At 39.0% G+C, this 18335-nt stretch overlaps 5 protein-coding genes across 7 annotated transcripts; 4 read left to right on the top strand and 1 right to left on the bottom strand.

Annotated features, from left to right (window-relative positions):
• The first annotated feature begins 2015 nt into the window (after positions 1-2015).
• On the top strand, positions 2016-4283 carry LOC108021777 (probable phospholipase A1 magnifin). Its single transcript, XM_036821120.3, has 2 exons — positions 2016-2929; positions 3344-4283. The coding sequence occupies exons 1-2, from the start codon at positions 2039-2041 to the stop codon at positions 4025-4027; spliced, it is 1575 nt and encodes a 524-aa protein (XP_036677015.3). The 5' UTR covers positions 2016-2038; the 3' UTR covers positions 4028-4283.
• Positions 4284-6177: 1894 nt separating this feature from the next.
• LOC108004759 (vitellogenin-1) lies at positions 6178-8693 on the top strand. The gene is made up of 3 exons (XM_017067796.4): positions 6178-6458; positions 6969-7228; positions 7802-8693. The coding sequence occupies exons 1-3, from the start codon at positions 6212-6214 to the stop codon at positions 8525-8527; spliced, it is 1233 nt and encodes a 410-aa protein (XP_016923285.2). The 5' UTR covers positions 6178-6211; the 3' UTR covers positions 8528-8693.
• Positions 8694-11222: 2529 nt separating this feature from the next.
• On the top strand, positions 11223-11892 carry LOC108004589 (keratin, type II cytoskeletal 68 kDa, component IB). Its single transcript, XM_017067528.4, has one exon. The coding sequence runs from the start codon at positions 11341-11343 to the stop codon at positions 11704-11706; it is 366 nt and encodes a 121-aa protein (XP_016923017.2). The 5' UTR covers positions 11223-11340; the 3' UTR covers positions 11707-11892.
• A 2288-nt stretch (positions 11893-14180) lies between these two features.
• Positions 14181-15881, top strand: LOC108004590 (uncharacterized). 3 transcript variants are annotated; one of them, XM_070997617.1, is made up of 4 exons: positions 14223-14431; positions 14465-14545; positions 15321-15425; positions 15496-15881. In XM_070997617.1, exons 1-4 carry the CDS (start codon positions 14332-14334, stop codon positions 15705-15707), a joined length of 498 nt encoding a protein of 165 aa, XP_070853718.1. In that variant the 5' UTR covers positions 14223-14331; the 3' UTR covers positions 15708-15881. The 3 variants fall into 3 exon arrangements, with proteins under 3 accessions (XP_070853719.1, XP_070853718.1, XP_036677060.2); XM_070997618.1 differs by lacking the exon at positions 15321-15425 and having other exon boundaries at positions 14181-14431; XM_036821165.3 differs by having other exon boundaries at positions 14223-14545.
• Positions 15882-16750: 869 nt separating this feature from the next.
• On the bottom strand, positions 16751-17638 carry LOC118878404 (uncharacterized). Its single transcript, XM_036821276.3, has one exon. It carries the CDS (start codon positions 17604-17606, stop codon positions 16911-16913), a length of 696 nt encoding a protein of 231 aa, XP_036677171.2. The 5' UTR covers positions 17607-17638; the 3' UTR covers positions 16751-16910.
• Positions 17639-18335: the final 697 nt, after the last annotated feature.

The raw sequence follows: 18335 nt of genomic DNA, 5'->3' as shown, positions 1-18335 counted from the left end.
ATAATATAATAATAACATATAATAAAATTCGATATATTATTAATATATATTACATAAAGTATAAATAAGAAAGAAATTCCCTTAAGTTTTAAACTTTTGGCAACAGAGTACAATAAATAAATAAATAAGAAAGAAATTCATTCAATTTATTCAATGTTCTTAAAAGTTTTGCATAGTTATTATAAATTAAATTCTGTTATATTTTATCTAAATAGATAGTTTTATGAATAACAACTCTTAAATAAACGAAAAAACTGTATAATAACATATAATAAAATTATATATATTATTTATATATATTACAAAAATTAAAATTAAGAAAGAAGATCATTCATTTTATTCAACGATCTTTAAAATACTTATTTACTTAGTTATTAAAATTTAAATTCTTTTATATTTTATCTAAACAGATAGTTTTTTGAGTAACAACTCATAAACAAAACTGTAAAATAACATATTACACAATTCGATGTATTATTTATATATATTACATAAATACATTTATTAATCACCACTAAAGCACTTTGAGGAATATAGAGAAATCTTAATTGTTTTCGATTTCATGAGACTCTCGACTGCAATTTAAAGCACAACGAACCAACAGAGCGAAAAGCATTGATCGCCAGCATTTTCCAAAAACCCACAGCCCCATGCGTCTGACACACTCACCCATATTCCCCACCAGATATGGATACTATACTATATGCCATAGATATAAATATATGGAGCACGAGTGCCTGAAAGATTGCAAAAGATGGAAAAGCGAAACAAAATAGCAACCGATGTACATATAAACATTTGTCGATGGTGCCTGCCGGCAATACAACTTAAAATGTGCGAATAAATTGCCAAAAACTAAAAATCGGTCGTAACGAAGTTGAGGTACACTGAATAAAAACAATTTAATATTTATGAAAGCCATTAGAAAGTAGAGTACTATTTTTAACTACACACAAAAACTTTTCTAATGAAATATTAGGATCGTTTTTATATGCATTTTATTTGCCTATCTTTACTAATAAATATATAAATAATATATATATAATAAATAAATAAAAATAATTAATATATAATAATATGTATTATATTATTAAATAAAATAAATATATAATAATATGCATTATTACTTATTTAATTTAATATAATATTATAATAGCTTAATTAATAACTATTTATAATGCAGACTAATTATAATAATATATAACTTCAAAAAGTATGGTTTTTAAATAGAGATAAAGATAGCTTCTTTAAAAATTGTAACCATTTTGAGTGACGTTTGTTTTCTTAAAGGTATGATGTATGTTAAACAATCTTTAAATTAAATTCATTTCTTAGATGCATGATAAAATGAGCTTCACAAAATATAAAAAATTCTGATAAATGTAAAATCTTAAAACAGATCAGAATTCAGATTGATAATAGTAGCTTTTCTCCGTGGTCAGTCCAGCATTTCAGTATGTTTTTGAAGTCGCCCAGTGTGATCAATTGGGCAGTATTCATTTTCGAATCCACCGCTCAAATGGCCAACTGGAGGCACTCTTAACGCTTCTGATTGCCGATGTTGCTGCTGCTGTTGCCGGCGATCGGCGATGTTGCTAGTTGCTAGTTGCTGTTGGGTTGCGTGCCGGCAACATCAACGACGGCAGCAACACCGCACAAATTACCAATGTAATAGCACCGCTTGTTTTGTGTTTAAATTTTTGTTTCGCCGTTGATGGTGGGGGCGGCCGGGTAATTGGGAGCGGAGCAAGGTGGTTATTAGATGGCTCGCTTTTTGGCAGCCACTGAAACATTTCCTAACGCAAGAAATATTTACTTGGAAATTATGCGATTGCTACCTGGATTTTGAAAGCCCCAAGTGGATCGTGAGCCTCGGACACGTGAATCGTGGGCGATTTCGTGACATCGTGTCTTAGAACCAGACATCTATATCTATCGGGGGTGATAAATTTCACTCGAAGTGCCGAAAAAGAAATGGGGTACATCATATAAAAGGCTAGTCATGACTGAGTTTTCTCCCAGTGTTTCTTGGACTACCATGACTTCTTCGGTTCTAGTGGTGCTGCTGGTAGTGCTGGCTCGGATTCCAAAGCCTATTGAAGCAGATTTAATAAAGGAATCCGTTTCTGAAAGTAGTGAATTTCCAAAAGAAACCTACAACGAATCAAGTCCAGCAATAGTGAATATTTCTGATGTTGATAGCCTAAAGAAACTCGATTATCACATAAAGGGAAGCTTTGTCACCGAAATTCCAAGTCAAATTGGCTCTACAAATTCCAGTCTGCAAACCCAAATTCCAAATCGTTCAAAATCTAAAATCACTTCACAAAATGTGGATACCATAAACCCAGAAGAAATGATCTCTGATTTTGTGAATACTTTCGGGAATGAAAGCTTAATTTATTTGCGAAATAAGAGTTTTAATAAAACTAGTACTGAAAAGGAAATAATATTGGATTTTTTAAGAGACGACAATACCAACTATTGTAAAAATGGATTTTATAACGATTGGAAAAGGACTGGGTTGGAGGCAAGTGACAGGCTCAACTTGCGACAGCTACCGACTTCGTTTCAGGAACTGCTCCTGGATCGCCTGCAGGATCAGTTGCGTCAGCTGTTCGTCGGCCTGCCCCTGGATATAGCCTTCTCCACCCTCAACTATATATGCAGTACTATTGTAGATCTGGGCGTGGTGAGGTCCAAAATTGTTCCAGATGTCTCGCGCATGAGCTTTCTCCTTCGCACCGAGCAGGAGTGTCAGAATACCAGTATTCCACTGACGCAGGCCGAGGAGCTGTGGAACACTCCTGGATTTTACCAGGATAGACCCACGGTCCTGTTCATCACCGGCTGGACAACGAGCATAAACAATTCCAACAGCGGACCCGTGGCCAAGGCCTATGCTTGTCGCAATGACACGAATATTTTGGTGAGTCGGGAAATATTAGTGAAGAATTGAATAGATCTTATATAGAGAATTGTGTCTTTTTATAGATGCAGATATATTTTACTCCACTTTTGGTTTCAAGTAACCGCTTACTAAAGATAATATTTATGATTTCCTGCACAGAGAAAATTCTGACGTTCATATCTGAGCAAAAAATTTTCTTAAGAACAAAAATTTTTAATTTGAAAATCTTTTCAATGTGCAATTTTCATTCAGTAGTGTATACTTATCAAAAAGTTGTTTAATAAACTCAATTTAACTTTTTTCTTTTCACCATATGGTTCTGATATTAGAAGCATTCAATGTTTTTAAGAACGAATGTTCTCAATTCAAGAACAATGTTTTTGAATATATCTCTCTGTATAGCTAAAAACTTAACTATTATATATTTTAAAGATTCTGGATGCCGCTGACTTTATTGACACCCTGTATACATGGTCAGCCTTGAACACAGAGGTTATTGGAGCCACTCTGGCCACGGCACTCCTCCGGATGAATGCGACCTATGTTACGAACCACTTCCATTTGGTGGGTCACAGTCTGGGCGCCCAGATAGCAGGCTCGGCGGGCAGGAACTACCGGCAAATGTCGGGGGGCCTAATCCTGAAGAGAATCACTGGACTGGATCCGGCCAATCCCTGTTTCTACGACGGCAACGATTTGGAGGGTCTGCGGAGTGGTGATGCCCGATTTGTGGACATTATCCACTCGAATCCTGGAATGCTGGGATCCCCGAAACGCTCTGGCGATGCGGACTTCTTTGTCCAGGGACGGGTTCCCTTCAAGGAGGGCTGCGAGGGCCTTTCCACCATTAGCTGTTCGCACCAAAGGGCCGTGGATTACTGGACTGAAACGGTTTATCCCTCGAATGCAAACGACTTTCTGGGCAGACGATGTGATCGCTATTCGGAACTCCTGCTTGGCAGTTTTTGCCGGGACACCAGGACAGTGATGGGTTATGCTGCCAAACCCACGGATCTGGGCCTTTTCTACGTGGGTGCCAATCGAGCGGAGCCCTATGGCCAGAATGCCAATCTGCAGACCTATACCTACTCAAGCACCAAATGCGGATCTTGCTAGTAAACAGACTAGAAATAGTCTGTAACTAAAAGAAAACATTTTAAACCATTACTCTTAGGGCAAATGGGTATCTATAAGGTAGAAGAAAGCGTTTCCGAAAAAAAAAATATATATATATTGAACAATTTTTGGAAAACTGCCCACACAAAGTGGTAAAAATCACACTACTCTTTTAAATTTGTCTGCATAGTTTGTTAGAAATTCAAAAATATATATAAAAAAATATATATAATAAAAATATATTTATACCCTTGCAGAGAGGATAAGGATTTCAGTCAGAAGTTTGCAACGCAGTGATTCCGACGTTTTCGACCATAAAGAATATATATTCTTGATCAGCATCACTAGAAGAATCGATCTACGCAAACTAGTCTCTCAGTTTTTAAGCTATCGGGATGAAACCTTCCCAAAAGTTTTATTTCTATTACAGGTAGAATATAACCTTCAACAAACAAAAGTTCCGATATCAAAATGTATTATACGATCTACTAAATAAATACATTTTCTAAATTTTTTACATTCGGCACGCTGCAATTGATTATACCTGTGTTTTTCTCATTCGACACGCTTTATCAAAGTCGTACAGGCATATTGAAGCGTTCCAAATGTAAAAAATTTAGAAAGTGTATTTATTGTAGTGTATATAATACATTCTTTATTTTACATAACTTCTGTTAATAAAATAAATTAAATAAGATAATATAATTCGAAACGATGAAAGGTAGTAAGGCGCGGGATAACTGACAATTACATATGTCAGATCTACTGTGCGGCTTATCTCTCAATTGTTAGGCAGTTCAGATACAGGTTTTTCCCGATAATTTCAAGGACAAATCCCAGGCGAGCCCTCTTTCGCTTCCCCTGAGAATTCATTTAGGCCGTGATTTGTGTGTGAAATCGACTAAAGCTGATGTCAACGCAGAGCTAATTCTTTTGTGACGTCTTTTTGTTTCGGGCCCACTAAAATTGTCCAGGGCACGTTGACGGAATGATAAAACAATGGCTTGGCGTTTGGGAGTCGAGATCGGGGAATACGGAATGGGAAATAAGCAATGAGCAATGCGCCCGCATTAATATGGCTATTATTATGGCCCGGTTGTCGTAACCGGCAGCAGCACTTGATGTTAAATACATGAGAATTGAAATTACACTACAAAAATAAGTATTTAAGAAATAGTGATTTAATATTTCACTAAATTTAAAAGTGTATTTATAAATTCCGAATTCCGATTTCATTTCTTATCTATTTTTACTACAATTAGTTTAAAATTGAGTTTAAATAACTTAAAATGTTTATAAATTGTTGTTCTAGTTGCTTGTATTTTATTCTTCTTGCTACTAACTTTTATAAATCAAATTAAAAATGATTATTTATTTGATATTTGAGCAATGTATAGTTAATAGAGAATTTCCTATTAATAAGCTTATTTAAATAGCAATAATTTATTTACAATCTATAGCTCCTCAATAAAAATAACAAAATATATATATTTTTTTTTTTAATTTGAAAAGTCTATAATTATTTTTCCAGTGAACATTTTGATACACTTCCGCTGGCACAGGCCCCGCCAATTCGCTAAGACCTATTGTTGGAAAACTCACAGATTTTAATGGGCCATTATCAGTTACAGACGGCACGCGGCGATTAGAGGGATTAAAAAACTGGGGAATTCCAAGACCTCCTAGTCTCGTCTTTTATTTTGGTGGGATTAACCCACAATCTATTTTCGGCCTGTAAAAATAAAATTAGAGGTCGAATTTCAATGCTGATAATGGCTGAAAAAGGGTGTTTGGCCGATCGACTGGATGCCCGCACTGCATAACAGGCAGTTACCTGGTATTACTAATGCCTCCCGGTTTGCTATACTTTTCGATTAGAATTAAAATAAATGCAGATGAGCTCGGGACATGCGAGTGCAGTTTGCTCTGAGTCTGATTTCTTGAATTTCTCGATTTCCCGGCGAGATCTGTTGAAGGCAGCAAATCGAAATGGAAACTAATTAGGTGACAAGTGCACCTTATCTGATCGGAACACACATCGATATGGTCACAGTTGAGTGGAATCATCTATAGACTACATATAAGGCGATGTGTATTCGTTGCTCGAACCCCTCCCTCTAGAGGCTATAAAATCAATTGTCACTTGGCTTCCGGCACTCAGTTCTCATCGAGTTCTCGTCCAGGATGGCACGAATTGCGCTGAAGATGCTTCCGCTTCAGGTATATCTCCTCCTCCAGCTGCTGGTTTCTTTTCCCTCGATCCACTCCATCGAGTTTACTCTGTCTGATATAATTGAATCCGCGGGAAAAGTGGGCTCCAGCATCGTGGATCCCAGTCTTCTGCCCACGCCCCAGGGTCTCCTCGATGGCAGCAAACAGCTCATTGCCGGCTATCCCTTTGAATTCGTCTCCAACTCCATCAATACTATTTGTAAGTACTTATTAAAGGTCAAAACATGACCCAAGGTGTTTGTTTTTAATTAAAATATACGCTCGAAATAATGCTCGTCCTGAATTTTATACAAAGGAATTCATGGTAATGATTTTAGAAATTAAAAAAAAATAATATACCCCTGAAAACCATTTTCTTTCAATAAAGTAAACTAACAAAACAAAGGGAATATTTTGTAAAATTTAGAAAAAAGGAAGCCATTAACTTTGATTCTCTAAAAATTGGGAACATTTTCTTGTGGGCTTAGTAAGTAATTAGTCCTTGATCTATTCCTTTTTAAGATGGTAGCAGAAAATTAAGATGGAATTTAATAATAACCCTTTGTTAAAGATTTCAGAAAACTCTATTCTATTTCGAATTTCTGTTAAATGCAGAATAAAGAACTATAGTTTCAGAGTAACACCAATTTCTTTTTAATAATGAAATAAGTAAATAGAAAAATCATTGTGATTCTTTAAATAAAGAAACCCTTCTAAATACCATTTTTAGGTTCCCAGGCGCTGGCATCGAACAAAATCATGTCGAAATATATGCCGGACATCAACAAAATGAACTTTCAGCTGCATTCGGCCTGCGAAAAGGCCAACTTCCCACTCTCCAATCCGGAGGGCATGTGGAAGAGCCCGCTGTTCGATCCCAAGAAGAAGGTCATCATCCTGGCCACCGGGTGGACCACAACCGTCAATGGTTCGGATACCATCGATGAATTCTCAAAGGCCTACAATTGTCGTGGCGATGTTAACTTTGTGGTGAGTACTGAGTAAAATCAAACACAATTAAATTGTTTGCCTAAAGGCTTTTGTTTACATGAAATTACAAATTCATTATAGTTGTTTATTAAACCAGCTGATAAGGCTTCGATCAGATTAGTTTCGTTTACAAACAGGTTCAGCTCATTAGACCTGGATTTAATCTAAATGTTTTTTCGTATTGTGTAAATGTAACATTAGCTTATTCTTTATTTTGTTTTTTGAAAAAAAGGAGAGGCTTTAGATAGTATTAAAATATTGCAAATAATATCCAGTATTATAAGCAGCTTATAAAAATGTTGTTGACAAATTTTTGAGAGTTACAAATGTGAAAGTCATGAATAAGTCAATGAAATCCAGAAATAATACGAGTTTATCAAATGATTACTTGATTACACTTGGAGAAATACTAGTTTAAATTTGTATCATAAAGAAAAAAAAACTTCATCTATATAAGACATTTTACAGAGGGTATTTAATATTATTATTATTATATTTTAATTGGGGATACCTATTAAAATATATTTTAAATATAAATATTTGTTAACTAATTATAAATACCCTGTAATTTAGGCGCTGGATGCAGCTCGTTTCGTGGACACCCTATACACATGGTCAGCCTTCAATACGGAGGATATTGGCGAGCACATAGCCGCGGGATTGGTGAAGCTACTGGACCTGGTGCCGGTGGACAACATCCACCTGATTGGACACAGCTTGGGTGCCCACATAGTGGGATCGGCAGGAAGGCACCTGCGCCGCCTGACCAATCAGACCATACCCAGGATTACGGGTCTGGATCCGGCCAAGCCCTGTTTCAACGAGGGTGAAGTCCTGTCGGGTCTGATGCGTGGAGATGCTCGGTTCGTGGACGTGATCCATAGTAATCCTGGGGTGCTGGGCAAACGGGATCCGATGGGCGATGTGGACTTCTATCCTGGCGGAATGGGACCCCTGCCGGCGGGCTGCCTTACGGTGACCTGTGCCCATGCCCGATCCTGGGAATATTTCGCTGAGACCATTTATCCGGGAAACGAGATGAACTTCCGGGCCACACGCTGTAATTCCATGTCCCGTCTCCGGGATCTCCGCTGTCCGGGCAACGAGGTGCCCATGGGCTATAACGTGCCCCACGATGTGAAGGGCAACTACTTCCTGGAGGTCAGCGGCTCCTCGCCCTACGGCTCCCACGCCTCCGTTGTGCGAAACGCCCAGTTGGAGCAGTGCGGCAAGTGTCCCGCTTCCTCGACGAAAACTGAGGTGGCGACTTCCACGAGGACATCGCGATTGTGGTTCTAAGGAGGTGGATGAGGTCTTCTGCGAGATCTCCCCAAAACTATCCTAAGTTATTTTAAGGTTTAGTTTTTATATTTTCTTCTTTTTTTTGGTGATCGTTTGGCCCGACCCGATTGCGGTCGATATGCAATATACAACTTGCCTTCTCAACGTTGACAATTCAATTAAAGTTGTGTTTATTATGCTTATGCAAAGTCCAAACAGCGATGCAAGGAGGCTCTCGAAGTTGGAATACCCTTTCCGTGTGATACCCAATGAGAGTGTTAGTGATAAGTTGGTGAAGTACACCATAAGAAATGATTATCTTACTTATGCCCATTTAAATATTGAAATAAAAAAATAACCTAAATATTATAAGATAGGTTTTGAATTCAGTGTTTTAATTCGATATAATAAAATCAGGGACTGAAAATTACAGCTATTTCTTGTAAATTGTTCCAAATTTAAATATAATTTTTAACAATTTTAATTTTTTAAAACGAACAGCGGAAATGGGACTTTCTCCCATCAGGAAAAATGGTGCTGCCAATATAAATCACAAATCGAAATCCTTAACTGAATTACATTTCAAAAGTCTTTTTAATATATGAGTCAGGACTTTTTAATTAAAAGTCTTTTGATGACTGTTATTCTCAAAAAAGTCTAAATATTACTTTTATTCTGTGAGAAATTTAAAAAGTCTTTAAGTAAATATTATTATTAAATTTCTATTGATGGAAATACAGGTTATTGGATGTGGAAAAATGTATTTCCAGAGTATCCTACAAACGTATTCTAAATATAAATTTCTTTACTCATTTTTGAATGTGTAATTAGTAATGCATATTAACAACAGTATATAAGAGGTCTGGGAAATAATTAGATCAAAATATAAGCCCATAATCTTCATACTAGTTTTTTGTATGTTTTGTTGAGATAACAGTATATTAAACTTTTAATATAGCCTATTTCTGAAGAAGTTCCTGCTTATAATATCAAACATACCTATTATGGTCACCGATTCCTGGGTACATCATAATACCCCTTAAAAGAAACCCGAAAGATAAATAACCTGTGGAAAAGAGGCCGCCGTGTCGCCAATGCCACAAGCTTATGTTTGTTGACTGTTGACTGGAGTTGGCTTTCTGGCCATAATGTTGACCATTATCCGAGTGGCGCCCAGGTACAGTGGGAAATGGGCAGTGGAATTGGATGTCACCTGGTTGGGATCCAGATGAGTTTTATGGCCACCTAAGGTCAGCAGCCTTACTTTGTGTGGTGAATGTTGTCAGGGGAGCGATGATTTCATCTCGTTGGGATCGGTAATATATGAATATCTAGAGGCTCTTTAATGGCCTAGATGTCCCAGATGGATTTGCATCTTTATGGCTGGAAAGTTGTCTTTTCAATGATGCAAATGGATTATTAAAAACGAGTGGCTTTGCTCTATAAACTTGTTGTTTATAGGCCAAGTAGTGCATGTACATTTTTTTTAAATATTTAAACCATCACGTAGACATTGAGTGGGGTTGTTTCGGGGCTTTCCCATGTCCTTCGGCTGACTATCACGATCAGGAAATGCCATCGCCGAGATCCAGTTACCTTTCGAACTTATCTCCCCACTGTGCCACTCGGATTTCATTTTTTTCGGCCCCTTCACCTGGGATCTACTTCTGCATCTGCATCTTCGTCTCCATCTCCATAACTTTGTAACTGCAAGTGTCTCCGTTTGCGACTTAAGCTGCCAACTTGACAAATGACTCACCCGACGCCAGCTTCTTGACACGATCACCTCTTTTCCCGCGCATCTTGCGGCTTAAACCAAAGCTCACAGAGTCCACTACACTGAGGAAAAGAATTGGAAAACGATATAAATTTGGACTAGGATTAAATGATTTAGTGCACTAAAAATGTGCATGTTCAATGAACATTGTTCATGATACGAAGACCATATTTCTTATGCTTAAATGGTAGATTTTAATGCTTAACTTTAAATAAAAAACTGGAGCTATTATTTAAAATCTTAATTTAAAAACGATTTTTTACCAAATACTTACCCATAATAGGAAACAAGTATTTTAAATAATACCCATTTCACAATTTTTCCTCAAACTATATGTAAAATGGGTTAAAGTATTTTTAAGTAATCAAGTATGTGAGTTAAGTATTTTAATTTTAGAATTATAAAATTCGAAAACAAGCTTTTTTCAATAAATTTTATTTGAAATTTTTGTTTCAAGATGATAAGAAAGAGTCAAGAATTGTAAATAGTTATGTAAACTGGGATGAAGTTTTAAGTAGTTGTGAATATAAATAAATTTAATTAAATTGCTTAAGTAGAAATTAATTTCTTGGAATTATCGATTGATCCCGATTTCTCCCAGTGCAGCTCTGCTGCAGTTTCCGCCAGCAGCGAGGCGATGCGAGGAAATGATCCATCAAGCGTGTGAGTTATGTACGAATTTTGCAACTTGGCCACATGGTTGGCTGACTTGATGGCTACCCAGTTGCGGCTTCTGCTTGTAAAGCGGTTGACCCTGGTCAAGAATCGGGCGCTCAAAGTGGTTTAATAAACTGAAACTGCAATTATGTACCTGGCCGACCTGGCCCAGCCACCCGCCGTTGGTTCGAGATTTATTTTGTGGATTCTCGACCAGATTAGTCTGGGCCACGCAGTTGCCGCGTTTTTTTGCGATAAATAGCGAGTGGCGATCCAGTGGTTACAGCATTCGAGTGTCACACTTCGAGACGCACAGCGAAAGTAAAAATAAAAAACCAACCAGGATCTACTCACCACCGAGTCAGGACTTCAAGTTTTCAAAACCGAATCAACCAAGATGAAGATGTTCATTGTACTCTGCGCTCTGGTGGCCTGCGTTTCGGCCGGAGTGGTACGATCCTCGGGCTGGGGATCGAATCCTTGGGGCAGTGGCAGTTCTGGATGGAACAGTGGTTGGACCGTCCAGCAGCCACAGGTCATTAAGGTCATCAAACTGGGCGGCAACTCTGGATGGGGAGGTGGCAACTCCGGATGGGGAGGCGGCAACTCTGGATGGGGTGGCAACTCCGGATGGGGCGGCAACTCTGGATGGGGCGGCGGCAATTCCGGATGGGGTGGCAACTCCGGATGGGGTGGCAACTCTGGCTGGAGCAGCGGCAACTCTGGATGGTCTAGTTCCGGTTCCAATAGTGGCTGGTGGTAAAGTATCCTGGATCACTCTGGACCACCTCTAGGACACAAAACCCAATCCCCAATCCCGCCCTGTTACCCACTCCCCTCCCTCTGCACCTGGTTCACAATTCACGATTTTGTAACATAGTTTTTAAGTACCTTTTTTTTGTGTAACAAATGAATATATAAATAAATCAAATGCATAAATTCAACGAAACTGCGTATAATCGCCAACTAGCTTAGCATTTTTATGATGCATCTTTAAATTATGGATCGTTAGCAATTAACATTCTAAACTTGAAAACCCAGTGTATCTTGCTGAGCCATTATTTATGTTTTTTTGCATTTTGCATTTTGCAAATGATTGTGGAACAGCGTGGTGGTGGCCAAGGTGCCGATGCGATTGGAGTTCAGCGGAGATCATCATCTTAGCGAGGTGGTGATTCTATTTTCAAAACAACATACAAAATTATGCAGTTCTTACCAAAATTATAAGACACTGCAAGTTTTTTGTTTAGCTGTTGTCACATTTTTACCGGTTGAGAATATTTTGAACACAGATGGATAGGACACAGTTTTATGAGTATAACAAAATTTTCCCTTGGTTCTTGTTCCTTTTTTTTAGTACCAGACAAAAATGTTTGTAAACCTGTTTTAGCCAATTGGCATCCTAACAAAATTATAGGACACCAATTATTTTTGGCACATCCAATGGTTCAACTTAATACAGATTTTTGGTAATGTCTCCAAATTAATATGGTTAATAATATATTAAATGGTTAATAAAATAAACAACTAAAAAATAAAATAACAAGCAAAATATTGATTGGAAATCATACCCATCATATAATCATGGCTTATCATACCTTTTCATACTGTTACTTGTTAAGAAGAATAAATGGGTATATTGTGTTATTGTAACAGTTATATAGACGGATGCGTTTCCGACCGAGTCGATCTAGCCATGTCTGTCTGCCCGTGTGAACCCTGTGATCTTGAAAACTATAATCCATAAGATTCTACGGATTTTGTTTTATTTATGCTAAAAATTATTCAAGTTTCGCCATAAATCCAAAATTGATTGAACTGATGCCTGTGAAGCCTATGTTTACATCATCCGAAATTAAGTTGGAATGTTAGTTAATAGGTAAAATTGCTTAGCTGAGTACCGGGTATATGATAGTCGAAGTATATTTTATTTCCAATCAAAGCCCTTTGAATACCACTGTGTGCAGACAATTTTCTTGGGCCTCCTTTGGTAAAGTCTTGTGAACACAACTGTGGTTAAGACCTGCAGTTGTGCATATGTACAATATGTGTCTGTAGCACGCGTTGGCAGCCAAGAAGAGCTATATGGCCATATTCACCGCCGAGCTGATGAAATTTATGGTAAGTAATGCACTTGAGCATGCACCCAGCCATGTTTGCACGCCAATTGACATTGAACCAGTGTCTGCGGAGTCGTGCCTCGTACATTTAGCGATTCAATTGCGGCTGCTGTATAAATGAAGATTAATTGCCGCAAATATTGCATGGCAATAGAGTGAATCGAAGCCGAAATTGAACATAAATGCGAAATGAAAATTATAGGAGATTCGGTTGTTTATGATCACCATTCAAATGCTCTGTGGCATGAGAAAATTCTAGTTCTATGATTTAAAAATATAATATTTGGAGACACTCTTTAGTTATATAAGTCCCCAATATAAATCTAATTTAACCAAGTGTTTTGTTAATCTAAGATAAGAAAAAATCTAACCAAGGAAAACAAATTTCATAGATTCAATATTTAAATGTTTCAAGAAATAGCAGTAGTTTTCACTTTTAGGTTTGAGGTTTTATTGATATAATGTTAGGTTAGCCTCTTTAAAGAGTTTCAAGTGGATAGATAAAAATAATTTAATCTTTAATGCACAACTACGACAAAAAAACCTTCTTTATTTTTTATATATTAGTATCTTTCATTATTTCCTTTTAATTTTTATAGCCATCTTGAATTCCCCGACAAATTCTCACACTCCACAGCGCCAATAAATGTGAACCACAAGTTCCACAACTCACTTAGCCCCGCCAAGCGGCAAGTCTTGAACATTCTTAGAAAAAATAATTAAGAAAAATTCAACAACAAATTGCATGGCCGGCAAAAATAAAAAATAAAAAAATGCCTAGAATTTCGCATGGAAATAGTAAACTTGTAAGACAAATTGCAAGGCGTTTTGGTGGCCAAATGTGCTATGTGCCATAAGCTATTCGCGGGCAATTAATGATGCAGCCATGGCTCAGCAGTTTGCAAGTGCTGCGGTGGCGTATACGCGATGTTCCCAGCCGGCGCACATTGCGTATCCGCCGAGTGCGCCAATGCGCCGGCGTACTTGAGAACTTTTTTGAGACAGACAAGCTGCTTGCCAAGTCGCATTGTGCCGACTTGAAGTGCAGTTCTCAACCTTCCTTTGGGAGCTCAATTGGAGTTTCGGAGGGATGGCAGGCTGCTGACTCAGCCGAAGTTTCCGCCTTTCGGAGCTATAAAAACATGGCTCAGTTCTGGGTTGGTTCATCAGTGGTGTTGAGCCTCCAGCAGCGTTTGGATTGCACAGAGTTTGGTTCCAATATTTGGCCCAATATTTTTTTCTATATTTTTTTTGAGTGTCATTAAAGGATGCGTCACTTTGTGATCCTTGTTTTCGTGTGCGGTCTGATGATCGCCTTTGCCTCAGCCGGTTTGCTGGGCGGAGGAGGCGGTGGAGGTGGCTACGGTGGTGGTGGCGGTAGCGGCGGCTACGGTGGTCAAGGTGGAGGCGGTCAGGGTGGCTGGCAGAAGGGCGGAGGAGGCGGTGGCGGCGGCCAGGGAGGCTACGGCGGCGGTAGCCAAGGTAGGTGTATCATACTCCCAGTGCTGAGACACTCAAATTTAAGCCATTAGCTCCTTAGTTTTCCATGTTACATATGTGCAACATTTCTTATACCCCAAATTATGGCTAAGTATAGCTCCGTAGTATCAGAACCCTTGCCATCTTTTATTAATCTACACAATAATTACATTGTTTTTAAAATTTAAGATCTTATTACAAAATTCTATTCTTAGAAATTAATTACTATATAAGCATATTTCAAAAGTTTGTCTTTATATAATACCTTTTTTCTTGTCAGAGTTTTTTTGTTCGTCAATCTTCAACTGTTTTCTAGGTAATTTTAAAACATATTTTTTTATAAGCAAACCATTAACCAAAATTAAATAAACAAAACGTCCAACAATTTTGTATAACCAATTTTTTAATTCAAAATATTTCATCATTCAAAAATAATCAATTAATGTAAAATCGATCGAAAATTATATAGGATGAGTGGGCAGAAAAAAGAAATACCTCTAGATTTAAAAAATTAAAAGCTAAGTGCACAAAAAAAAAAATTACCCGGAATTTTATACATTTTGAAGTTATTGACGAATTTTTTTTATAAATTGCAAAAGTATCTAAGTAGTATATTTCCTTCAGTAAATTAAAATTACCAAATAAAATTTAATGAAATGGAAAAGGTCTTCATTAACTCAGAATATGTAAAATTCATGGTGAATATTTTATAGCCTGTGGGTTTCCAAAGTGTAGGGTTTAATATATATATTTTAACTTATATTTCCTGTTCTTACAGGTGGACATGGAGGCGGTGGCCAGGGAGGCTGGCAAAAGAACGGAGGAGGCGGTGGTGGCGGTCATGGAGGTGGTGGACAGGGAGGCTACGGAGGCGGTAGCCAAGGTGATTGAATATTTTATAAATATTTTATTATGTAATATATTCCATTAACCATTTTTAATGTTAACCCCAGGTGGCCATGGACAAGGAGGCTACGGCGGTGGCCAAGGAGGTGGCCATGGAGGCGGCAGCAAGTCCCTGGCCGGAAATCGCGGCAGTTCCGTTTCCTGGCAGGGCGGAAACGGAGGCAACAACAAGCACGGAGGCGGCGGCGGAGGAGGCGGTGGTGGCCTTTATGGAGGTGGTGGCGGCGGAGGTGGCAAGCAACACGGTGGTGGCTGGTAGATACCTCGCCAAGAGCAGCTTACCCATCACCCCCGACTGGTGCTGACCTGTGTTCCATGGCATAGAGATAGAGACAACCCCCTGGATCTTCCTGTTTTCTTCTATCCAAAGCCCTTCTATTTCTGCTATTACTGTTTTTTTGTACTAATAAAACTATTTAATGCATTTTGTAAATCGTATGGTTTTCCTTTCTGAAATAAAATAATGCGTGAAGTGTATTTTTGCTGGAATTTCTAAATTCTGCATAAATACATACTTGCACCTGTTATTCTTCTAACCTTCTGACTTATATGTAGTGAAAATTACTTTTCCAAAATACATTCTGTTTTTTTAATGATAATGCTAATGTTTAAGGTATCATCTAGAACGTTCCAGTGAAAATAAAAAAGGTAAAGTGATAAAGAGGTAAGAAGCTTATTAGCGAGAAAAATGTAGTGGCAATCGCTGATAGTTTCCATTTATGAAAATCATTAGAAGAATTATTAATAATATTAAAGTGGCACTGGGGCTAGATTCTTGCACTTTGAAAAATAAATATAACATTTAAAATTTCATTATCGGTTAAAAATTTTTAGACTATACTATCAACATACCCATTTGAATGGTTTTATACTTTAATATTTAAGCATTGCAAAATTCGTCTTTCAAATCATCTCGCCGAGAAATTAGTTTTCCTAGAAACCCTTTTTGAAGTTCCCTGTTCACCAACGTTTTTAAACGACTCTACTCATCATTCTCTACATTAAAAATAGCCCCATAATATCGGACAAAAAATATTTAAAATAACTCTTAAAAACATACAAAAGGTTTGGGTCGAAAAGATTCTTTAAGTTTTTTTAAACAAATCACAAAGTCATTTTAATGCGTAAGATCCTACCCCTCAATGAATTTTAAGGTCTATTTTTTTCACTAATGAAATATAAAATACTATTTTTTTTGATTTTTGGATCACAAGTCAAAATATATGATCTTGACCAATTTGTATATTAATTTAAAGCACAAAAACCACTTACCCTTTTTTTTAAGAAAATTCATGATAGAAATTACTTTCTCGTAAGATTTATTCACATATTTAGAAACACAAAAAAAAATTATTGATTAAGTTTAGCGCAGAGAATGTTATGTACAAGTTGAGCAGTGGATCTAGAATCGCCTTGTCGTCGGTTCGCCTCGATTGGATGTCTTCGCGTGTCCAGGATCTGTTTACCAGCTCCAGCCGCCGCTTCCGCCGGATGACCAGCCGCCACTTCCTCCTCCTCCTCCGCCGGAGGACCAACCACTGCTGATCTTGCTGGGCCAAGCGGAGGATCCGCCACCGGATGACCAACCGCCTGAGCCGCCGCCGCTCTTCCAGCCTCCTCCTGATCCGCCACCAGATGGCCAGCCGCCTCCACCGCCGCCGCCGCCGCTCTTCCAACCGCTGCTCAAGCTACCCAAAGCCTGGGATTTCCAACCGGAGAGACTGGACAGGGCACTGGATAATCCTGAACTGCCGCCGGACTTCCAGCCGGAGGAGCCGCCTGAGCTGGGCCAGCCAGAGGATCCGCCGGAGGACCAACCGCCCGAGCCACCGCCGCTCTTCCATCCACCGCCTCCAGAGCCACCGGATGGCCAGCCACCACCGCCGCCGCCTCCACCGGATGACCAGCCTCCTCCACCGCCGCTCTTCCAGCCTCCTCCTGATCCGCCACCAGAGGACCAACCTCCTCCACCGCCACCGCCGGATGGCCAGGCACTGATGATGACCTTGCTGCCACCCGATCCACCGCCGGAGGACCAACCGCCTGAGCCACCGCCGCCGCTGCTCCAACCATGTGGTTTGCCCTGGGCCACCAGGCAACCCAGCACCACCAGCAGACCGAGAAGGCCAAGTCGTCGCGTTGTCATCGTGGTTTGCATCTCCGCAGCTGCCGTGCACTAACTAATGCCCCACTGCAGCCACTCTCGACTATTTATACCAGAATCCAAGATTCTGAGCCACCAAGCCAGTGAGCCACAGCTTCGCCACAGCCGCTGCCTCGTATAATCAGATGTAATTGCCAAAACTGCCAGCGACCAGCTTACAATGGCCAGTGGCTGGGTGGTGCTTCGGGTGGTGCGGAGGGTCGGGTGGTGGCTCAACTCACCTCAGCACTTGGGCCTCATTATGCCAACTCCGACTTTCGATTTCGTACGCTCTATGGGCCCACGTAGGTCGGCTGTTCTGCGCCCAGCAAACGCCTCCAGCTGGAGCACCTGACTTGGTATATAGGAAACACTGGACTGCAGCCGATCCAGGCCTTCAGGATAATGGATATAATCTATCTAAAAAAAAAAGCTCTCAATGAGGTAATAAAAATAGTGACGAACGCACCTTTAACGTTAAAAACTCCGATATTAGCTCTGGTGACTAAAAATGTTTTTACTATCCAAAATTTACTCATGTTGGGCTATATGTAGTAGTCTCCACGCGATTCGTCACTAAGTGAACTGTCATTTACAGTGATAGGAGGAGCACTGGACTGCAGCAGATCCAGGCCTTCAGGATAATGGATATAATCTACGAAACAAAAACAGATCTTAATGAGGTAAAAATAATAGTGACGATCGCACCTTTAACGTAAAAAACTCCAATATTAGCTCTTGTGA

This window comes from Drosophila suzukii, chromosome X, assembly GCF_043229965.1.
Source record: "Drosophila suzukii chromosome X, CBGP_Dsuzu_IsoJpt1.0, whole genome shotgun sequence".
In the NCBI taxonomy this organism is placed as follows: Eukaryota; Metazoa; Arthropoda; class Insecta; order Diptera; family Drosophilidae; genus Drosophila; species Drosophila suzukii.
This window is presented reverse-complemented; position numbering and strand designations above follow the sequence as displayed.

What these genes read in the sequence shown, in the direction of transcription:
- LOC108021777 (XM_036821120.3), top strand. Translation starts at nt 2,039, where the DNA reads ATGACTTCTTCGGTTCTAGTGGTGCTGCTGGTAGTGCTGGCTCGGATT. An exon ending in GCAATGACACGAATATTTTG is followed by an intron (nt 2,930 to 3,343) that starts GTGAGTCGGGAA and finishes TATATTTTAAAG; the next exon opens with ATTCTGGATGCCGCTGACTT.
- LOC108004759 (XM_017067796.4), top strand. Translation starts at nt 6,212, where the DNA reads ATGGCACGAATTGCGCTGAAGATGCTTCCGCTTCAGGTATATCTCCTC. An exon ending in CAACTCCATCAATACTATTT is followed by an intron (nt 6,459 to 6,968) that starts GTAAGTACTTAT and finishes TACCATTTTTAG; the next exon opens with GTTCCCAGGCGCTGGCATCG. An exon ending in GTGGCGATGTTAACTTTGTG is followed by an intron (nt 7,229 to 7,801) that starts GTGAGTACTGAG and finishes CCTGTAATTTAG; the next exon opens with GCGCTGGATGCAGCTCGTTT.
- LOC108004589 (XM_017067528.4), top strand. Translation starts at nt 11,341, where the DNA reads ATGAAGATGTTCATTGTACTCTGCGCTCTGGTGGCCTGCGTTTCGGCC.
- LOC108004590 (XM_036821165.3), top strand. Translation starts at nt 14,332, where the DNA reads ATGCGTCACTTTGTGATCCTTGTTTTCGTGTGCGGTCTGATGATCGCC. An exon ending in CTACGGCGGCGGTAGCCAAG is followed by an intron (nt 14,546 to 15,320) that starts GTAGGTGTATCA and finishes CTGTTCTTACAG; the next exon opens with GTGGACATGGAGGCGGTGGC. An exon ending in CTACGGAGGCGGTAGCCAAG is followed by an intron (nt 15,426 to 15,495) that starts GTGATTGAATAT and finishes TGTTAACCCCAG; the next exon opens with GTGGCCATGGACAAGGAGGC.
- LOC118878404 (XM_036821276.3), bottom strand. Translation starts at nt 17,606, where the DNA reads ATGCAAACCACGATGACAACGCGACGACTTGGCCTTCTCGGTCTGCTG.